Genomic DNA, 22,681 nt, shown 5'->3' with positions numbered 1-22,681 from the left:
ATACAGAGAGCAGAGACTATGCAGCTTCTGGGACGTCAGCTAAGTCAAATGAGGTGACCAGGTCCTGGAGCACTGTGACCACCCAGCACCAAACCTGCACTCACACTGAGGGCAGCCCCACCTTCTGCATTCCTGTGGGACACTGCTGGGTAACACACTGGCACCAGGGGCTGGGCCAGAGCCTCCACTTGGTGGAGACAGCAGCACAAAGAACAAGGGAGAACCTGCCAGGAGTCAGATTCCCCCTCTGGGTACCTGCAGCCATCCCTCCCCAGCCTCATGCTTCATGCCATCGCACTGCTGGGTGAAACAGGTGATTTTGCAGTGCTCAAGTGTGACCTTCCAGGGATCAGCTCCAGTTGCCTCTGCAGGTCCGACTGCACTGAACATCCCTGGCATGATGCTCCTGGGAAGAGCATCTTCAAACCCAGCACTACTTCTGTAGGATATGTCTCAAAGAAATCAGACCAGAGATGGGAGAGGTGCACAAGAACATCTGATTTCAACCCTACCTTCTTCCACAAGGGTGCATCTGACTTCTCTATGTCTTTGAGCTTTCTTGTGGGATACCAACCTCCTTTACTGTGCAATGGTTTGTCTTTACTGACGTGTGGAGCTTGGCAATCCAAGAGGCTCTTCCTTACAGAGGAGTGGAGACAGAAGCTCACAGCGTCACTCAGCGGCGTGTGCCTGGTTGCTCCCACAGGTGAGGTGCTGTTTCACTTCCCAGAACAGACTCCATGGATCTTAAACATTCCAGAGGCAAACAAGCACTGTGCTCGCAGGTACCGCTGCTCTGGCTAAGTAGGCCATGTAGCCAATTACTGTATTACCAGCTCTGCCATCTCACAATGCTCATTTCAACACTGCTGCCTGCTTTGATCATCAGACTTTCATCTCCCAATGACGTTACGGCCACTTTCATGTCAAACACAAGCATGTGAAGGCAGGAGAGACTTAAGGAGGCCTTGATGACGACTCACAGTGAGGAACTGGAAAGGCAGGGGGAAAAATGGGTTCCTGGACTGAGTTAGGTCCAGCACCATACTTGCAGCATGGATGGCTCTAGAGCAACACTCCCCTTGGGATGCTGGAAAAGAGATGCTGTTAGCAGGAATCCTCCTCCATAGGAGGGAACCACCTCTATAGATGTCTCTAGAATGAAGCAAACAGGCTTCCTTGACGTTTACTACACACACACTAAAATATACACACACTTAGTCCTACACCCATGGCAGTTCATGAAGGCCTAAGGCTGTAGCACAGATGACACAGCAAGGTAACATGGACAAACCACCAGGCCAGAAGTACTGGCTTTGGCTATAGAGCCCAACAGCCTGGATGATGCCCCCACCGACACCAGCGTAAGGAGCAATGCAAGGAGCTCTTCCAGATGGAAGGACAGAAAGGAAACAGCCCTCTCCTCTGCAGGGTCACACTGCCCACGACGCCAGCCCAGGCAAGGAGGAGAAGGGGCTGCAAACCAAAGAGCTGCGATATGAAGCAGTTTTCCTCTTTGGAGAGCGTTTCCCTCTGAGTGCTGTGAGTGGAACCGGCAGCGGCTGGAAGCGAACGGGGCCCGTCAGGCGCTGCAGCCAGCAGCAGCTCACATCTGCAGTTTGCTTGTTGTGATCTGGAGCAGCGTTCTCATAAATAATGAAAGTGACTAAAAGCTACTTAAAAAACACACGCTCCTCCCTTGTGAAGGAATGAGAAAAACCCCCAATTATAAAAGGACATTTCTTCCAGCTAGGAATAATTTGTCATGTAATTCTCTGCAGACAGCAACAGAAACATGCGTGCTCTGTGCTCCCCTTTGAGTGATCTGTGATTGCATATGTACTCCGATGGCTTCTAATGAGGCTATTTTTATAGCACACATCCTGCTGAGCTTTTGGGGAGGGGCAAAGTGAGATCAGTGGAGGATCAGTCTTCGATGTCAGCTCCTGGGTATCTTCTCAAACAGAGAAGAAAGGGAAACAAATGTAGATGAGGACAGGCTGCTCTGAATCAACACCTCCAAACAACTCTCTTCCACCCCAGTAACAAACACGGAGCATCTTCAGGTATCTCCTGGACACTGCTCAAGCTGGGAGAACCAGAGACACATCACTAATGCCTTGACGATATCAATGATGAAGATACCCAACTGCCCTGGCAGAGGAAGCTGTGTGCCCCTCCACACTCCTCAAACACACTCTTGTGCAGTCCTTGGTACATGCTGCTGGTCTGCAGAGGTTCAGCAGAGCACAGCGATGGGGACTGTGCAGCAGACACCTGGGGAAACACACTTGGCAGAGTCCACCAGGACATCACTAGTGCAATACAACTTGTCTTCTGGAAACCTGTGCTGCTGGTGCCTCAGCTGCCAGAAAGGAAAGGAAGAAAAGGAAAGGCTGAAACTGGGCTCAACTTAGAGATGCCTTCCATGCTTTTAAAAGAACCAGAAGGTTCCTGCCATGACTGGAGCTTAGAGAAATGGAATGGACAGCACAGATTTAAATGAAGTCATTTTACATGGAGATGATGCAGAGATAGAAAAAGAAAGAACATTTTAAATCTGATAAATTACTTGTGGTGGCCTTCTTACCCCTTCCCCACAGCTCTTGCTTGCTCCCTGGGGCAGTCCAGCTGCACCAAGCCTGACACAGGGAGGAGGGAGGTGGAATGAGTGAGGAAGCAAAGACATGGCCTAGTGTCCTTCATCGGGCATTTTTCAAAGACAGTTCTCAGCAAAAACATTCTCAAGTTCAGGCTTGAAAGAGAGGAAAGATGGGAGCTGTTTTTCCAGTGTTAAGCTGAGCACTTTGTTTCTGCTCTCCATGCCTCCTCCTTCAGTTGTCAGATGCTCCTTTGCAGACTTGAAAGCCAAAGAGACCAACATAAGTCATCCAACCCGACCTCCTGAATCACGGCTCACAGAGCTGTTCCTCTCTCAAATCTACACCTGCAGCTTGAGTGATGAGTTGTCTTGATTTGATGCATAAAGTTCTGGAGTAACCATCACATCTCTGGGTCCCTCCCTCTGCATCACTGCTTTTCCAAAGCAGGCACCATACTTGCAGCATGGATGGCTCTTGAGCAACACTCCCCTTGGGATGCTGGAAAAGAGATGCTGTTAGCAGGAATCCTCCTCCATAGGAGGGAACCACCTCTATAGATGTCTCTAGAATGAAGCAAACAGGCTTCCTTAACGTTTACTACACACACACTAAAATATGCCTCCTACTCCTTGACTCTTTCCACAAGGCTGGGGAACCTGTGCACATTCTGATGGGCAGACACTGGAGCAGGACACCGTAAGCCACTAGTGCTCTGCCCAGCACTGGGTGGCTGCACATGCTGCTGCAAATGCCTAAAATACAATTTTTCTCTTGCTCAAGAAGTTGGACAAGGAGTTTGCCATCACCTGTGTTCCACCAGGAGGTTTCGGTTCTCCTCACAATTGCCACTTTCCAAGATGCTGGTTCTTCAAGTGTGAGTTTCCTCTCTGAGAGCACACAGTGGAGGAAAAATCTGTTCCCTCTTTCTCTGAAGTGATTTTATGGAATGGGAACTCCTTCCTCCATCAGTAGGCACGAAGAACACCATAAAAGAAAAAGCTGGTCAGAGCTTCAGGGCATCTTCCACGTGCTCAGGTGAACCTTGTGCTTCAGGAACGTCAAGGTCACTGCTACACCACAGGTTTTACTTCAAATCTCTCTATGTGTTTTGTCCAGGGTCCTACAGGCTGTATACACTTGGTTGATCAGTTGGTTTCCTTCAGAAGGTTGGTGGATCCACCCTTGGCCACACATGACTTTCTGGAACACATCGATCACCTACAAACTCAGCAAAAGAACCTGAAGCCCCCTGGAATGTGCAGCTCTCAAAGGCTGTGAGGCCTCTGCTCCAAATTAAGCAGTGAGATTTGAGGGGATCACACAGGAAATCTTTGAGTGAAGAGAAGCAGCCCCAAATCCTGACCTTATCTGGGACACATAGAAGTTTTCTCCTGTCTCCCCACAAAATAAACTAACATGGGAGTGTAAGACCACATCCTTTTGTAGGCAGTGGTGCACAGGAACTGCCATTTATGTTTTCCTGGAAGAAATTTGCTCAATAAATACTGATATTGTTATGGATTTCATAAATTTAGAAGGACCTAAAGGCTTTTTAGAAGAGAGATACCTCAAGTAGGATCCTCACCTGCCTCTAAGGGCAGCCAGCTCTTGAACAGGGAGTCAACAGCTTTGAAGAATCCCAGAATAACTAATGCAGCACTTGGTGCTGTGGTGTGGTGTGGTGTCAGTGCTAAAATCCAGGGAAAACAAACAAACCAAGCAGCACACTGAGATTCTTCTGACTAAACCAGGCGACCTTTCCTGACAACAGCCACCGCTTCAGTAAATGCAAGAGGAGTTTAATCGAGCGTGCATTCCTCCAGGGATGCTCAGCAGCTCCAAATCCTTCAGGAAAGGTAAACTCCAGGCCCAAATCAGGCTGCCTCTCCTCTAGAAATTAAACATTAAAACACAAACCAGAACAAAAGAGCCACGAAGAATTCCTAAGGTATTAGCAAAACAAATTCCCTTCAGTCCTTATTAGGAATATCTCGAGGATGGTTTGAAGAGGAAAGTCTAACCAAATACAACAAAAATTTGGCTTCTCCAACAAAAAACAAAGGCATGCTGCTTGCCAGGAGCAAAGGAAGCCAGGCAGATAGAAACCACGCCACACAAACGATGCAGGTTAAAAACTGACTCTGAGATGAGAAGGGAATAGCTGCCAGGCTCTTGAAATTTTCAAGCGTGCAAATGTCACCAGAGACAAAGAAATTCAGGGAAAAACAAAGGGAATAGATTAAGGGTTTATTTATATCGATGAAAGAGCTCTGTGTTGCTAGACTAAGAAGTGACTGAGGGGGTGACAGACGTCCACGGGTCCCCCAACGCGCCACGAGGAGCCCACGCATCGAGGCCACAGTGGCTCAGCACGGCTCAGGAGGAATGGGATGAGGGGAGCAAGGGGCAGAGATGGGCAGGAGAGGAGGCAGGAGACTGGGAACCCCCCAGACAGGGAGTGAAACGCACAGCAGGTGTCCTGCTGTGGGAGGGACACACACACTGAGGCTGTGTGCCATTCCCAGAACAGCCCTGAGCTGGGCAGGAGACCCAAGGAAAAGGATTTCCTGTTAACTCAGCTTTGCTGAAGACCTGACAGCTCCCACACCTCAGGACTTCACAGCTCCACAAAGGGATGTCTCTCCACCTCACCCCAACCAAAGTCCTGAGTCCTTGGTGTCTGCCAAACTGGTGTGGATTACACAGAAAGTATGCTGGTCCCAGGGGAACTGGGATGTGTCTGAGCACTGTTGTCTCTTCATACATGGATGTTTGACCTTCTTCTGGCTTTCAAGGACCCTGCCTGTGTTTCCCACAGCTTCTGCACTCGCCACAGTACAGAACTGAACCATCTGCTTCTCCAGCACTGGGCGGAGGGGACTTCTGCAGAGGGCCGTGCTGGTTGGTTGGTTTCTTTTTGAAGAAGGCTGGTGAGAACCCTTCAGAGAGCGCCACAGCTTAAATACCTTGCCTGACTATTAGTAATTTTCTCTCTTTCTGACGCAGGATGAGTCTGAAACTCTTCATGCTCTGGGACTGAAAATCCCACAGATGGCCTTTTAAAGAAAAGGGAAACAATTTAAATCATCTGGCTTCCTGGAAAATCTCAGCCTGTCCCCCCCATGGGGTGTGGAGCCATCTCCTGAGGGTTGGAGAACCACAGCTTTTAGCTTGGGCACACATGGAGGTTGTCCTCCCCAAACACTGCAGACCTGGGGAGGACTGGTCAGCTGGGACAGGAGCCTGCAGAAGAGCTGGTGCCACCCCAGGGCAGAGCATCTCTGAGATTACAGGAACTGCTATGGAGGACATGACTGCAAGGGTCAGAGCAAGAAACATGGGGAGAAGAAGGAAAGATGCCACCAGCGAGCTGGAGAAGGGTGAACTGAGGAGGAAAGTAGGTAGATACACCTCTTGGTACCTTCTCCTCCAGCTGGAAAGTCACATCTGTCACAGTAAGGGTGACAGAGATCTGGGACAGGCTGCCCAGGGGGTGTGGAGTCACCTTCTCTGCAGAGATTCCAGACCTGTCTGGATGCCAACCTGTGCAACCTGTCCTAGGGACCCTGCTTTGGCTTTGACCCCTACAGCTCTGTGATTCTGTGATCTTTGAAGACAGAGACTGGAACAACCAGAATACCTAAGCATGGTCTGGGATATCAGGACACACCACACCATGCCAGGGCCGGGAGACCTCTGTGTGCCAGCGTGAAGGACCTGCTGGGAACACTTCTGCCTGCACAGAACCCTGCCTCCTCCTCCAGAGCAGCACCACAGAGCCCTGGACCTCCACCTCTAGGAGACCTCCCACCCTTTTCATCACCTCTACCACAGTGCTGTCAATGCTGCAATAAAAAAGAACCCCATCCACGTCTTCCCAGCCAGCTCCTAACCCCAGAAACTCTGGGATTCTACGTTGGGTTTGGGGAGCAGCACATGCTTTTCCACACAGCTACATCTGTGCTGCGAGCGGGCTCCCCGGCTGGTGACAGCCCTGGTGCAGACGGGGCTGAGCTTCCAGCTGGCTCCGTTCCCTCAGCAAACAGATGCAGTTCCTATATCAGGGTCTGATTTATTCAGCAGGAGTCTCGCACATTAAGCGTAGTTAAGTCTGAAAACAAATCTAATGACTTTAAAATAAATAGCCAACGGAGGGCTTGAAACTCAAATTCTTCCTTCCTCTGACACCCACCATATAAACAATAATAATTATATAAAACCGTGTCTAACACATGACTACACAAGGCTCTGGTGACCAAAAAAAGCACACGCTGCTTGTCAGACATAATTGCACATTTGGTTTTTCAATTATTTCTTGTCAAGATCCAGAGCCCACCATCTGAATGCTGACATTAATTATTGGTAAGTAGTTAGTTTTACAATAGCATTACGGAGCCTCCCGATGATTAGCCTGAGGTCTGAGCTCCCAACGCTGTTCCCACACTGTCCTCTGGTCGCTCCAAGCCTCCCAGGGCTGTCACACAGGCTCACACCAGTGAGTGGTCCACCACGTGCAGCAGGAGCTTCAGAAGAAGCTCTAAGAAACCTCCTGGAAGACAGCAGCAGGGCTGTGGATCCCCAGCATGGCAACTGCTCTGCAAGAGCTCCCATCACCTACGGATGCCACCTGCCAGCTGGGTCCCTCTGAGCCCCGCTCAAGCACCCAACTCTTGGCAACAGGCTCCAGCAGCCAACTGCCCACCACACAAGAAAAACTCCTGCCTTTCAGTGCTTCTAATTCACTGCCTTTTGATTTTGTTGACTGCTTCTTTTTTTTCCCTCACAGGAGGAGGAAGAAGTCTCCACTCTCCTTTTCTGGAGCATTCGAAAACACACACAGCTTTGTCACCCTGTCTCTTGGTTGTCACCTTCTCGAAGGCAAAGAGCCACCTTCCTCCTGGGTCTCCTAAAGAAAGGGATTTTCTGTGCTCCTGATAATTCTCCTCACTGTATAGAATTCCCCACCACCAATTCTCAGCTGGGATGGTTCAGCCTGGAAAAGAGAAGGCTGCGGGGGGACCTCATTGCAGCCTCCCAGTCCCTGAAGGGAGCAGAGGAACAGGAGGGGAATCAGCTTGTTCAAAGGGCAGAGGCTGGCAGGACAAGGGGGATGGAGTGAAGCTGGAGGACAGTCACAGAAGACGTGCAGGGGGAATGGATTAAAGCTAAAGGAAGGAAGGTTTAAATTAGATATTAGGGGGAAGTTTTTTATGGGGAGAGTGGTGAGGGGCTGGAACAGGCTGCCCAGAGAGGGGGTGGATGCCCCACCCCTGGGGGTGTTCAAGGCCAGGTTGGATGGGGCCCTGAGCAACCTTGTGTAGCTCCAGGTCTGGAGGTTGGTGTCCCTGCCTGTGGCAGGGGGTTGGAGCTCTGTGATCTTCCAACCCAGACCAGTCTATGACAGGAATGAGACGGAAAAAAAAGTTGCAGAGAGGCAAAGCTTGTCCTGACCACCACATTTTGCTTTTACTTTGCCCTGACATAAATTGTTAGAAGTGTCCTCAAGAGTTTGCAATTACCCAGAATTTCCAACAGCAACAACTCTGAAAACCAACATTGAAGCCCCCTGTACCTCCAGCCATTCATGGCCTCACGAACTTCATCAAAGCCACATCTCCTCCTTCAGTCACTGCTAAAGCCTTCTTGAAACATCACATTTTTATCCGGTTTTACTTTTTTTCAACAGACTCAGTCCCCTTCCTTTTTTCTGACCACCTTTTGTGCACTCAGGTAGATGCTGAGGTGGATTTTGTCTCCACTTTTTCTAGAGAAAGAAGCACAGCCAGCGTCACGCTCCGTCCCCACACAGCCTGTCCTGCAACCCTGCCGGGCTGGGGTTCCCTCCCTGGGGTGGCTCACACCAGGGGGATGCTGACACACCTGCCCTGAGGGCAGCCCCACCACGGCTGGGCAGGATGGACACTCCAAAGGGTCAGCTTCCCCATGGAAAACTGAGTTACCAGCCTGAATAATGAACTGGGGGGACAGAATCACAAGGTTGGAAAAGACCTTCAAGATCATCAAGTCCAATCATCCCCGTCCTAAGCTAAACCAGATCCCTGAGCACCTCATCTACCCTTTTTTAAACACACCCAGGGAAGGTGACTCAGCCCCTCCCTGGGCAGCCTGTGCCACAGCCCCACAACTCTGCCAGGGAAGAACTTTTCCCTCACATCTGAGCTGACCCTGCCCTGGGGCAGCTTGAGCCCATTGCCCCTTGTCCCATCTCCTGTCCCCTGGCTGAAGAGACCATCGCCCACCTCTCTGCACCCTCCTGGCAGGTCAGGGGAGGTGGGGAGAAGGTCTCCCCTCAGCCTCCTCTTCTCCAGGCTGAACACCCCCAGCTCCCTCAGCTGCTCCTCAGAGGATTTGCCCTCCAGCCCCTTCCCCAGCCTGGTTGCCCTTCTCTGGACTCGCTCCAGGACCTCAATGTCCTTCTTATGGTGAGAAGCCCAGAACTGGACCCAGCACTTGAGGTGCAGCCTCATCAATGTTGAGTCCAGGGACACAATCACCTCCCCAGACATGCTGGCCACACTATTTTTGACAGAAGCAATGCCTGACTCCTCTCCCCATGCCCCCCAGCCTATGCCCAGTTTCCCTCCCAGTGCTTTGGATGGATGCCCGAGGAGCGAGCATTGCCCACCGCAGGGCCAAGCCACCTCAAAACTGGGGAAAGACAAGTTCTCCTCTGCATAAGACACCCGACGCTGGTGCTGCTCCCCCTGTCAGTGCTGCTGTACTAAAGAGAAGCTATTATGAGTTATTTTGCTCAGAGATGCTGCACTGGAGCTGGGGTGCTGGGCAGGGACTGCTGCTGTTGCTGTGGGGAGCACTCAGGGTGCACTTGGGTGCGCGAGGTGGGGGAGGACCTGCACCACAGTGTTTTGGAGATAAGAGCAGAGCAGGACATGGCAGGATGTGCTTCACCCAAGGGATGAAGCTTCAGCAGCTCTTTCAAGTCTCTGGAGGGAAGAGGAGGGTGCTGTGGCACATGGTTAGTGGAGCTCAGAAGGTATCACTGGTGGTGTGAATCTGGTGCTGGACATGGAGTGCAGCTGGAGCTGGGCAGCACTGGATGGGAGCACCAGTGCCCACTGCTCACTGCCAAGGGCTGCGGGTGACCAAGGGAAAGCCTAATGTGTCACCAGGGTCTGCTCCAGGGCTGTGGTCACTGCAGACCTTCTCTGGGTGTGCCAGCAGTGGCCTCGCTCTGTCCAGACCATGACAATGCGGGGACAGTGGCATCGGCCACACCACCACAGCCTCACTGCTCGTGCCACCTCCTGTGCCACTGTGCCCCTCACCAAGGAAGGGGCAGGTGATGCCAGTGGGGATGATGCCAGGACAGGAGCAGCCCTCAGCACCAGCCCAACTGGCTCTGGATGTCTGGTGTGCGCTGTTCCCCATCCATGCTGATGTCACACAAATATGCCTTACGTGCTGCCCTCAATAAACTGCATCATCCCACTATGTGAAGGCACCTCCCCAACCTTCCTACTATCTCCTCCAACTCCCATGGATGTTTTAAGCTCCACTAAGCCAGTTCCTCCTCCCGGGCCATGTGTTCTCCTCCCCGCACCTCAGCAGTGCCCCTGGTTTCCAGCCTGGCATCTCTAATCTCACACATCACCACTTGTTTGTAACCACAAAACCTTCTAAACCCTGGAGATGAGTTTGTCACTTTGCTTGCGGATGGCAACCAACCAGGAACCAGCTCTGAGCACACACGGGACTGGATAAGTCTGACTGTCACCAAAGCCACGCTTTGCTCCCGGCTCCCACCACCTTCCCACATCATCTGGCACATCAACGCTGCTCTGCAGAGGACACCCAGCTAAAAGCAGCTTGCTCCTGGTCAGAAGGAAAACTGCTGCTTCTTCTGTACCTTCAAAGCTTTCGACTGACTCCAGCAGATACAGATGTTGGACAGTGGACACTGCCGGAGAATTTTCCAGCAGGTACCCCTGACTGCTGGAAGCACCCATGTGAGTACTGCCCACCCACCCTGGAAATGCAGCCACCCTGGGGTAGGGGAAGGCAGCCGCCCACCTCATGCTGTAGGGTTTTGGGGCTGCCTCGTATCCCCAGCACTGGTGCAGCTCACCAGCACCAGTGCCAGGACTGGACATTCCCCACTGCGTGCTCAGCCCCAGCTGCCAGCTGCTCCTCTGGGGATGGAGAGGGATGGGCAAGCACCACCTTCAGCTCTTCCCAGCAAAGCCAAATGTCCTACGGCATCAATGGAGAGGGCAGAGCTGGGCTTACCTGCTGCTCACACCAGGGCTGAGTACTGCCTTCCCACACCACGCTGCGCTGCCGAGACACACAGCTGGGGGGCTGCCACATGCCCCAGCACCCTGCCCATTGCCACTGCACTGGGGTGGCAGCCAACGGGACACCTGGAGCACAGTGCCCATGTGGGACATGTCCTATACCCAAGACGAGGGGGCTGGGGGACATCCCCCCGCTCCTCTTGCACAGGAGCAGGAGAATCTGCACCCAACTGCCAAGCGCAGCCCAAGGTCTCCAGGAACTAATGGTGTTTGCACCACGGCGTGGGCATGGGGCTGGGGGACTCAGCTGTTATCACCCTGCACTGTGCACAAACTGCCTCACCGATCCTTCCTGCATCTCTGGCAAAATCCAGGTGTCACTGTGCTCTAACAGCACCCAGTCCATCCCTCTCACGCGGTCACCCTTTACCACCCACACCCGAGATGGAGAGCCACATCCGAGCCGCATCTGCCCACCACATCCCACCCCCTCAGAGAAAACCAGCCGCCTACCTGCTGGACGAGCTCCTCCGCTCACTGCTGTTGCTCTCGTCGGCCTAAAGGAGCAAAAGACATCGAAAGAAAAGCTGTTTAGGTTAAGAAAGCCAAGGCTGCCCTCCAAACCCTTCCTGCTAGTGCCCAGCACCAAAATTCCTTGAATTTTCTCCATTCTGAGTTACAGACACCCTGGGTCAACGTAGGTGGGACACGTGAGGCACCACACCCCAGGTCTGGAGGAGGCTGACATGGGGCTCCAGATAGCGAGGCCGCTTTCTGGGCCGACCCCTCCCAGTCACCCTCACACAATTATTTTATTGGGCTTTAACAATGTTTAAAGTAACAATCCCTCCCGTGCCAAAAAGATGCAATTTGCAGGAAGGAAATAGGGCAGAAATGGCCATCTTCAGCGCTGCATCCAGGCCTAGGAGGCCCCACTCCAAGATCAGAGGGGCAGGCCTAGTGCTCCCCCCTTGGCCAGCAGTGAATTGCCTCATTGAGCCCCTTCGGGCTGTTAGATAGGACAGAGCAGGGAGTAACCAAAAAGATGCAATTTGCTGGAAGGAAATAGGGCAAAAATGGCCAAATTCAGTGCTGCGTCCAGGCCGAGAAGGCCCCGCTCCGGGATCAGAGGGGCAGGCCCAGTGCTCCCCCCTTGGCCAGCCTCGTTGAGCCCCCTCGGGCTGTTCGGTAGGACAAAGCAGGGAGTAACCAAGGGCTCCTCCTTTTTTGCCTCCTTCCTTCCCCCAGCGCTGCGCTGAGAGGCTTCCTTGGAAAGACAATATTATTCCAAACCCAGAAATTTTATTTCTGAATTTGTGCAAATACAAGTTAAAAGATATTAGCTGCATTTCCCATTTTGTGCAAATGGCAGAAACAGGCAATTCGTGTGCAGCAGGATGGGGGCTAGCCAACGATTTCGATAAAATAAACCCTTTTTTAATTTAAATGCTAATGCACTGAATTAAAATTTAATAACTGAGGAAATTGAAAAGCCGAGCAGGAATATTGGAAATAAATCCAAGCAGAAACAGCTGAAATTAAAAATTCTAGAGAGTGGGAGGATAGCAGCTAAGCTGTCTTATATGATTACTTTTTTTTTTTTTACTTTTTTTTTTTTTTCAGAACGAAGGGGGGAAGGAAAAAAAAAAATCCTATCTTTGGCTGGCTGTAGGGCAGTAAATCGAGAGTGCTGTGATTTATTGCTCAATTTTCCTGAGGGAAAAAGGCTTTCTTTCATGCTGAAATATTTCATAAATTTGAAGCCAGCATAAATTCTTAATTTAAAAGTTATGGAGGTCACATTTAGTGCACTGGTGCAATTCTGAAATCTTAAAGGAATAGCAACCAAAAAATTGCAATTTGATTTTTTTGGGGGGTTTTATTTTTTTAATTCTTCATGTGAAATTTTGTTCCAAGGGATTCTCTGAGTTCCACACAGCACAAACACATCCCGGCCTCGCAAGGTTTAGGAAAACCACTGGAACTGAAGAGATAAAAATCTAATTCAATTACAAAAAAAAAGGTATTTTTTGATGATGATTATTATTGTTAGCCACTTGAGGAATTTCTGTTAAAAAATTTCCTCCCTCCATTGCCTGGGAAAAGCCAGAAGGGAGGAGCTGACAATGTAATTGCTTCTGTTAGATCTCCAATCTTTTGTGAGCACTGATATGTTCATTTGTTATACAGCTGTTCAGCTACAGAAAGGATGTCAGAGCACCCATAATTCAAAGCAATCAATCAAAAATTAATGATTTGTCATGCTTACACAATGGAAGGGAAAAAAAGGGAAAAAAAAAAAAAAGCTTTATGGGTTCCTGCAACTGGTAGATTGCTCAAACCTTCGGGGCATTTTCTAGAAGATTAGATCAGTGTGTATGGAAAAAAGGGGGGAAAAAGGAAAAAAAGGGATCTAATGTACAGCCAGGGCAGAAACCTTGTGGGGTGCTGGGTAACGGTGTTATCTGAGGTGCCCCAAGAGGGTTTTGCATCTGATCCCCTCTGTTCCATGAGCTCCCTGTGGGACCCAGCCCCTGGAGCCACCTCACAGGAACTGCCCCAGCTCCAGCTGATGTGACTCCATCTGAAGGTCACCTGGGCAAAGCTCTGGAGTTCAGAAGGCAAAGCCAAAGGTAGAGCTGAGACTGTGGTCCCACTCCCACCACAGCACCAGGGACTACCCAAATCACACCAAAAATGAAAATAATTCCAGTTGGGAAAGACTGAGCTGACCTCACCTTCAGAAATCTGTCAGGGATCACAGAGTTATTCAGCCTCTATGTAAGCAAAGACTTCTTGAAAACTAAATTCACTCCAGGAACCCACTGAGCAGGGATCCTGATGCACCACGTGCCAACATCCCAATGCCTGGATTACTCCTGGGCACACACAGGAGTTACCTGGTGCCTCCCATGGGACTTACAACCCAGCCTGACACAGGCGTTACTCTGCCATGGATCACACGTGGGTTTATGGTCTTTTTGGAGTTGAATAAATGAATTGCTGGGAATAAATGAGGTGGTGAAGGCACTCTCTGTGCTCCCCACCCATCCCAGCACCTTCTGCTGGGGCCTACATGCAATGTTATTATTTACTTCCCTTTTTGCTTCCCTTCCCCATTCCGGGTGTCTCTGTCCTGCCTGGTTTTCCCTTTCTGCCCTTTTTTTTTAAGGCAAATTTTCTGGCTTTCTGACCTCTCTTCACAAGCAAACCATGGACCATGCTCTCTTGGGATGCTGCACACACCACTGCACAGAACTAGGGGTCCACAAGGAGCACAGGAAGGGAGCTGCCATGCTGCCACCGGCATTTGTGGGTTTCTTTATTTAAGAATAAGAAAAATAAAAGAATAAAACAGGAGCTACAAGAAATCAGAGTGCTCAATCCAGATGGTTTCCCACCAGCCAAGATGCTCTTGAGCAGAGCCGTCTCCTACATCTCCCAGGCAGCCCATGGGGAAAATCCCCAAAACCCACTGAAGTGCATGGGCAGCGCTGGCCCCCTTGGTGCTGGGCTGCTGCAAACCCACATCTGGATAAATACCTAAACACCAATCCAAGTCTGAATGAAATCAGTCTTAGTTTTAGTCTTAACTGTCTGTTTCCTGGATGCTTAAACAAGCCACCCTTGCCAAAGGTGTCACCAGGACACCGTCACACACTGCTCGCTTCCAGACATGCAACCAGCTCACTCGTGCTCTTCTGTGCCAGCAGTGTGTCCTGGTTACAAACCTCCTCAGGAGCAGCTCTGTTTAGTGCAGCACCAGGCACAGCACATCCCAGCCAAGGCTGATTTAACCACCGACCCCCAGCCCTGCCCTGCCCCAGACCCCAGCGTGTCCAGCTGCAGTGTGAGAAGATGTTTTCCTCCCCTCATACACAGTATGCCAAGGTGAAAAGGCAGACTAAAGGTGTGCCATGGGTCTGTCAAACACAACTATAAGCTTACAAAAACTCTACTCCAGGATAGCTGATCTGAGCGAGCCAAGGGATGTCCCTCAGCACTCCATAGCAAGAGGCAGGGTCACCATGGCACGATGCCCAGGACCCTGTTTGGTGCCTCCGACCCTCTGCGGTCACAGAGCAAATCTCACAACCAACCTCGATGCCAAAGACCGACGGACTCAGATCAGTGGCCACATCTCTGCCACCTGGCCGGGGAGCAGCACCCGCTGCGCTGCGGGATGGGGCTGCCCATGAACTGGCCATCGCATGAGACCCGGCTGGAGCAGCCTGGGCAGGGGCCACCACAGCACTGAGCACAACATCTCCACCCCGCGCTGGCACCATGGTGAGCCCCAGTCTGAACCCTACCCAAAAGGTGACCTCCTCTGCCTCTCCCGCTCAGGGCTCACCTTCAGCTCAGGGGAAAACAGGGAGCTGTGTCCACACAGTTCAAAAAATCTGGCTGAAATGAGCTTTTTTCCTTTTATTTTGTCGTAAACCCATTTGGAACCAAACATGAAGGGGTAATGCCTTCTGCAGGCTGGGCCAGTGATCCATTTCAAACCACACATCACATTTAAATCCTAAAACCTGGTACTGAAGGACAACAAATACCACAAGAGAGTCTAAGCAGTGAGTTGCTGGGAGTCACCATCTAATCCCAGCACCCAGAACGGGCTGAAATGGGTCAGAGAAGCTCTTGACAAGGCAGCGTCTTTGGGAAGGGCGCAACCTCCCATGCACCAGTTTGCCCAGTTAATTTAATTCAGTGACTCCTTAATTCCTAATTGCAAAAGCAGAGGAGCAGGGTGTGCATCTGCCTGCCAGTGGGCGAGCAGGGGAGGATGGACGCGGGGCCCCGAAACGCGGGCTGGGTAATTAGTCATACAATCTCTCCTGTAAAATCATTTACAATTCAAAATATGACTCCCTGAAGCTGCTGCTGTACGTCTCGGGTACGTTTAAGGTAGTTTTGTTTAACTAATGCTAATAAATATCTTTTAAATTAAAATGCAAGAAAGCAGAATGTGGTTTCTGGCCATATGCTCCTCGAGTCGTAAGCGGGAAGTGGATCATGTGATAGATGAGAAATGTATCAGTCAACATCTCCTAGCAGGATGAAGTGTCAAAAATGAGGCATCCAAGCAGATGTATAAGTGACCTGAGAAATCCATGTTTATAGAAAGGGCGACACTGTATTGGGAAAAAACCCAACATTTCAACAGTGACTGTGAACTGAAAAAATAACTACAAACCATAGAAATGTTAAATGAGATTTCAGAAGACTTAAGCACGAGTTTTCTGCCTGATCACTTAAACCACAGTTGAAAACAATTATTCAAATCAATTTGGATTTGCATCCACATCCACCGTGTGCAGATTCGCTCCCATGGGCTTGACACCCAGCGCGGGACAGGGGTGCCAGGATCACCCCCCATCTGCCAGCACCCTCCCCAGGGGGTGAAAGGTTTAAAATCCATTTATTCTCTCTACACAGCCACCCCCTGACATGATTTGCCTCCGAACTCCATCCCAACTCTGCTGGGGGCAGGTGCCCCAACATCTCCCTGAGGTTTGCAGAAGCCACTTGCCCCGGCCCTGCTCCCAGAGTGGGGCCATGGGTGTCTCTCCCCAGGCTTTGTGAAAGAGATGAGTTGTTTATTTGACCTGAACAATAAAAGGGGGAAAAATACCCCAAACAACTTTCCCTGAATGTCTTCCCAAAGAAGAACACTCCATAGTTTTCAGCAAAGACTTGCACATAGTTTAAAAACAAGCCAGCAGCACCCACCATGGAAAACTTCACCCCAAATAATTCCAATTTGGGAACAGGAGAAGCACCCAAACACAGGTCTCATGAAGGAACGTGCCATAACAATACCTGCCAGCTGCCCACCTGCATTGTTATCATTAACCTCGGGGTAACAGGAGATGGTTTTTGCCTTAAGCAAAGGGTAAGACAGTGGCAGTTTCTTATTTAATTTTCATTAAATAGCAAAAAAGGAACAGACAGAATTCCCACACTGCTGACACTTTTGAGAGCACGAGGACCCAGGATATGCCCGTGCCCCATTGTTACTTCTGGGTCTTTGCTTCCTCCTGCCCATATAGCGGGTGCTAAGGAACCCCAAGGGCCTGGCTTTTGCATGGCACTGTGCTCCCCTATGCCACCCCCTGTGCTGTCCTTCCCCACCCAAGCTCAGTGATGTATGTTCCCCCCTAAGTTTATAAAGAGCAGGGAGCAACACTGGGCCAATGGATGAGCTGAGCAGGACCAGGGTGCTCCCCACAGCCAGGGCATCCCCTGATCTCCAATGCTTTCAGCTGCTGGGGCTCGTTCTGTCCTCATCCTTCACCTTGGCAGCTCCTTGGGCCGGAGGAATGTGCTGCCTATTTCCTCAGCTGCAGCTTCCCCTCAAGAAACAACCAAAATAATAATAATACTACTAAAAAAAATATCTCTCTCCAAGGAGGAAATGTGAGCTCTACCCAAGGCATCTTCTCCAGTCCTGCAGCAGAGCTGAGCCCCAGGAGTGACAGTGCCCTGTGCCCACTGTGGGGTCTGCAGACACCCCCTGTCCTGACCGTGGGGCAACACCCCCAGGACACAGGCCAGGGATGCTGGAGGCAGCTTTAAATAACAGTAGTGTCAGAATTATTCGTGGGCATCTGGGGGACTTCTGGCCTTTTACTCTGCTGCAGCCACGCTGCAAGGAAGAACAGTGTGCAGATGAGCCGAGGTCAGAGCTCTGTCCTGAGGCAAGGGGGATCTGATGGGAAAAGGATCTGAGATTCCTGGACTCTCCAAAGTGAGAATAGCAGGAGTGGTTTCTACTTAAAGGCATCAGAAGAAAAAGGCAGTGACTCCCATCCCGGCCACAGAAACACACACGCAGCTCCTGCCAAGCCAGGGATGAGTGTTCTGCCAGGTGAGGTGGAGGATGGAGCTGCTGATGATGGGTATAAACCAAATCTGCCAGGGACAGCTCAGGTGATCACAGAACCCCACACTGGTTTGGCTGGGAAGAGGCCTCAGAGCTCCTACAGTGTCACCCCTGCCATGGGCAGGGACACCCCCCTGCAGTCCAGGGTGCCCAAAACTCCATCCAACCTGGCTTGAACCCTGCCAAGGATCCAGGGGCAGACAAGTAGGGAGGGGGCATCCACAACACAACATGTTCAACACCTCCACTGCTGGACCATGGGGATGTCTGAGATGCAGTGGTACCAAAAGTCCACCGACCACCCATCTTTGTGAAGACCAGTGACGTCATTTGGGCTCTAATGCAGCACAGCGGGAAGCCTCCAGTGTGAGAGGAGGGTGTTTGTTACTCCTGGCCACACACATTACTTAAACCAAGCTTTAGAAAGGCTTATTGCAGCGTTGATGTTTCCCAGGTTCACTCACGGGAAGATGCTGAGGCGACTGTGACATGTAGGGACACAATGTGTCCCTGGACCCCCCATGTTGGACAGATGGAGCATCCCGACGCCTGGGGACACAGGGAGCCCATCATTCCCCGTGCTGCTGCTCTGAAGCCCTCTGGAGCATGTCTGAGAAGACCAAAACTCATGAGGTTTACTGAGCAGCCACCTCACCCATGTGAGCACCTCCACCACGTTTACACACACACACACAGAGACAACTGCTGGGGGTGGTTGCTCAGCCTAAGAAGACATCTGGGAATAGAGCACCACCCAAGCTTGGCCAAGCCCCTGGCCACAGTCCCCTCTTGCTAGTGACCCACCTCCCAAAGAGGATGCACGTCAAGGTCGACCCTGAGCCAGCAAACACCATCACTGAGGGCAGTGGTACCACAGGCCTGGGCAAGGACAGCCATGGACCTTGCAGCACAAGAACATTCCAGCTGCACAGAAGACTCTCTCACCCCCATCCATCTGTCTGTCTGTCCCAGCTGAAGCCAGAGGTCTCCTGCAGTCACCCCCCATGGAGCTGTGGAGCGACCCCCTCTCCTAGTGCCCATCTCCATGGTCCCAGGGATGACGTTTCTCACCACTTACTTTCCCACAGGTTCCTGGTCGCTGTAAATCCACCAGTTGCCTCCCAAATACTAATTAGCGACACACACTAATGACAAGACCAGCCAGAAGGTTGCTCAGCCTGACACAAAGTTCAGGCGGGAGCACAGGATTTGGGTGAAGAACCTGAAAGGGGAAGGATCCCCTATGCTCTTGAGTTTCCCTCCTGACTCTGCCCAGGGCCCTCTCTGCACTGACAATAATTCTGGATTGGCAGAATTATTGTTCTTTTAACTTCTCCTTTTTCCTTGGGAACAGTGGGATGGGGCTTGCTTGAATTTCTCCCAAAATCTTCATCTTGGGCAGAGAAAGCTGCAGCACAGAGGTAAAAACTGTAAAGAGGCCATTATTATTATTATTATTATTATTATTATTATTATTATTATTATTATTATTATTATTATTATTATTATTCCACAGATAAAATCTAGAACTTCTTCTCATTTGGTTCCATTGTGTTTACTTCTAGTCTGCTGTTCATCATCTTCCCAGTTTATAATCTCAGTAACTCAGGTGTGCTGCTGGCATCTGCTCCACCTCTGAGCTGTCTCTGCAACTCCTCATCACAAGCTCTTCTAAGGAATTTTGGGCTGGAAAAGGTGGGATTCCTGCTGGAAAACACATATGTGGGGCTCTGCTCAGTGGGACTGAACCATGCCAGCACTGAACTGTGCTGGCACTGAACCCCACCAGGACTGATCCACGCCGGGACTGAACCCCACCAGGACTGATCCACGCCGGGACTGAACCCCACTGGGAGTGTCCCACACTGGGATTGAACCACACTGGGATTGAACCACACCGGCACTGAACTGCGCTGGGGCTGAACCACACCAGGACTGAACCACACCGTGACTGAACCCCACCGGTGCTGAACTACACCAGGACTGAACCACGCTGGGGCTGAACCACACGGGCACTGAACCATGACGGCACTGAACCACACCGGCACTGAACCACACCAGGACTGAACCATGACAGCACTGAACCATGACGGCACTGAACCACACCAGGACTGAACCACACCGGCACTGAACCATGACGGCACTGAACCACACCAGGACTGAACCACACGGGCACTGAACCATGACGGCACTGAACCACACCGGCACTGAACCACACCAGGACTGAACTACACCAGGACTGAACCACACCAACACTGAACCATGACAGCACTGAACCACACCAGCACTTAACCATGACGGCACTGAACCACACCGGCACTGAACCACACGGGCACTGAACCATGACAGCACTGAACCACACCAGGACTGAACCACACCGGTGCTGAACCACGTCGGCACTGAACCACGCCGGCACTGAACCACACCAGGACTGAACCACACCGGCACTGAACCACACTGGCACTGAACCACACCGGCACTGAACCATGCCGGCACTGAACCACACCAGGACTGAACCATGCCAGGACTGAACCACACCGGCACTGAACCACGCCAGGACTGAACCACACCGGCACTGAACCATGCCGGCACTGAACCATGCCAGGACTGAACCACGCCGGCACTGAACCATGCCAGAACTGAACCACACCAGGACTGAACCACGCCAGCACTGAACCACGACGGCGCTGAACCATGACAGCACTGAACTGTGCTGGCGCTGAACCACAGCGGGACTGAACCAACCACACCGGGACTCCTTCCTCTGGAAAGGGCGAACAGTCACCTTCGAAGGACCCTCGTTGTCTGTGTCACCCCCCATTCACTCCGGGTCTCGGTACTTCAGGTGGCCACAGCCACGTTTCTGGCCCACGAGCCATCGCCTCCGAGCCAAGGGAACATTCACAGGAGTAATTCTGTGAACTGGCTCGAGGTGCTGGCACAAGCTGGGCTTTGAATTTCAGTATTTCTCATGTGGCAGCCCAGGGAAATTCAAGCAGGCATATCCAAGAAAGGGAACATTCAATAATTTTTAACCTAAAACTACAAATGTACAAACAAGAATTAAAAAGCTTCAACCTGATGCACCTTCTCTACTCCCCCCTCCAAAAAAAACCAGTCATGAAATTAAAATTACGAATTAAATCAATGCAGTGAATGGGCTGGATTTAAAGAGTTACTCCTTGATTATAAGCAACTGAAAAGTAATCAAAATATTTTTCCCATCTCCTGTTGCTCGGTGCTCTCCTTACTCCGTTCTTTATGAGAAAAATAATCAAATTGAGGGTGAAGAGGAGAAAAGGCATTACTGATTACTTCTGAACTCTCATATTATAAAAGCTGGAAAATAAGAGTGACCGGGCAAAACAACAGAATTATCTGCACCGAGCAGTTGTTTACAGATGGTATGAGTTTCCCAGCAAAAGAAACAGCTGGAAATATTTTTAAAGAATAAATGTATATGGAATGAAACCTTGGGGGGGAGGAGGGGATTATTATTTTTTACGTGGGGCACAGGGGGGAAGGGGAGAAGAAGGATCCCTGCAACAGCCCTTCAGAAATCCACTCAGATTTCCAGGTTTCCAATTTCACAGGAAATTCACAGGAAATCAATTTTTTGAAATTCCTGTTGCAGGGACCTTCCCAAGCTGATAGAACAAACGTGTCCCACAAGCCACGAATGGCCATGGCAATAAAAACCCCATTAAAACAGGACTTATTGACACAAGGAATCCCACACGTGTGGCTGCAGAGGTGCCACAGAATCCTAGAATCCCAGACTGGTCTGGGTTGGAAGGGACCCCAAGGATCACAGAGCTCCAACCCCCCTGCCACAGGCAGGGACACCAACCTCCAAATGAGGAGCACTGTGCGAGCAGCACATCTCCTGGCCCTGCAATGCCGCCCTTGATGGGGCTGTGACAGCACGAGTTACCCCCTGGCAGGGATCACCAGGGACCCTCCAGCTGCAGAACCCAGCCCTCTCCAACAGCCCCACATCTCTCTTGTATTAGGCCCCAGCTCTGAACTCAGGACTCCAGCTGGGGCCTCCCGAGGGCAGAGCAGAGAGGGACAATCCCCTCCCTGTCCCTGCTGCCACCCCTCTGCTGATGTCCCTCTGCAGAGGCTGGGAAGCATTTCCCAGAGGAGCTGCTCCAGCTCGGGGTTCAGTCATCTGCATTTCAGTGGGAGCACCGTGATCTCTGGGCACAGTTTGGAGTTGGTGTTACCTTGGGTTTTTTGATAAATTTTGGAGAATCCATTGGGTATCCAACATTTTTTAAGTGGAAACCTTGACAAGTGAGTGGGGCAGAGTCAGGAACAGGACCCATGAGGAGGTCCAGCGCTGACCAAGGGTCCCCTGCAAGACGGGCACCCAAGACTACACAATGCCCCTTCCCAACGCCGGTGGGAAGCCTGTCCCTTCCCAAAATGCTGATTTCTATCCCTATAAAAAAGAATCCCTCATAGTGAGTAAAGGTGGGCTGAGAGGCTGGAACTAACCAAACATCACTTTGGGAGGCTATCTAGGGGATGTCACCTTCTCTCCCAGTTCCACACGATTGGAATGGTGGTAATTTGGCTTTGGAAAGGGAAAAAAAAAAAAAAGTCAAACCAAACTGACCTAAAAGTAAAAAGGGGGAAGGGACACAGAGTTGGGTCAGGTTTTAAACTTAAAAAAAGAGCTATAATTATAGGGGGGAAATTCAGAAAGAGCTCAGTCTGCCTGGCTCCCTCCAGAATATAAGAAGAAGAAAAATGTAAGAAAAAATAGCAAAGAGAGAGAGAAAAAATAAAAAAGGAATGGGGGAAACGAGGGAAGTTGGGAAAAAAAAAGGCTTAAAGTAGAAATCTTAGAAATTCTGCTTGCAAAATAACTCCCATCAGCCAACCACAAAGCCTATAAATATCCC

The 22,681-nt window shown here is 50.8% G+C and overlaps 1 protein-coding gene across 1 annotated transcript in view; it reads right to left on the bottom strand.

The window, feature by feature from the left end:
* The window catches only part of ZNF618 (zinc finger protein 618), a gene marked incomplete at both ends in the record, with an annotated part of 156,213 nt that overhangs the window by 71,619 nt on the left and 61,913 nt on the right, over window positions 1-22,681 (bottom strand). The window contains 1 exon segment of the mRNA XM_084272315.1: window positions 11,393-11,436. Within this exon segment, the coding sequence (XP_084128441.1) occupies window positions 11,393-11,436 (44 nt within the window).

This window comes from Gallinula chloropus (genome assembly GCF_964237585.1).
Source record: "Gallinula chloropus genome assembly, chromosome: 18".
Classification (NCBI taxonomy): Eukaryota; Metazoa; Chordata; class Aves; order Gruiformes; family Rallidae; genus Gallinula; species Gallinula chloropus.
The sequence above is the reverse complement of the archived record's forward strand: the minus strand, read 5'-3'. Positions and strand labels throughout refer to the sequence as shown.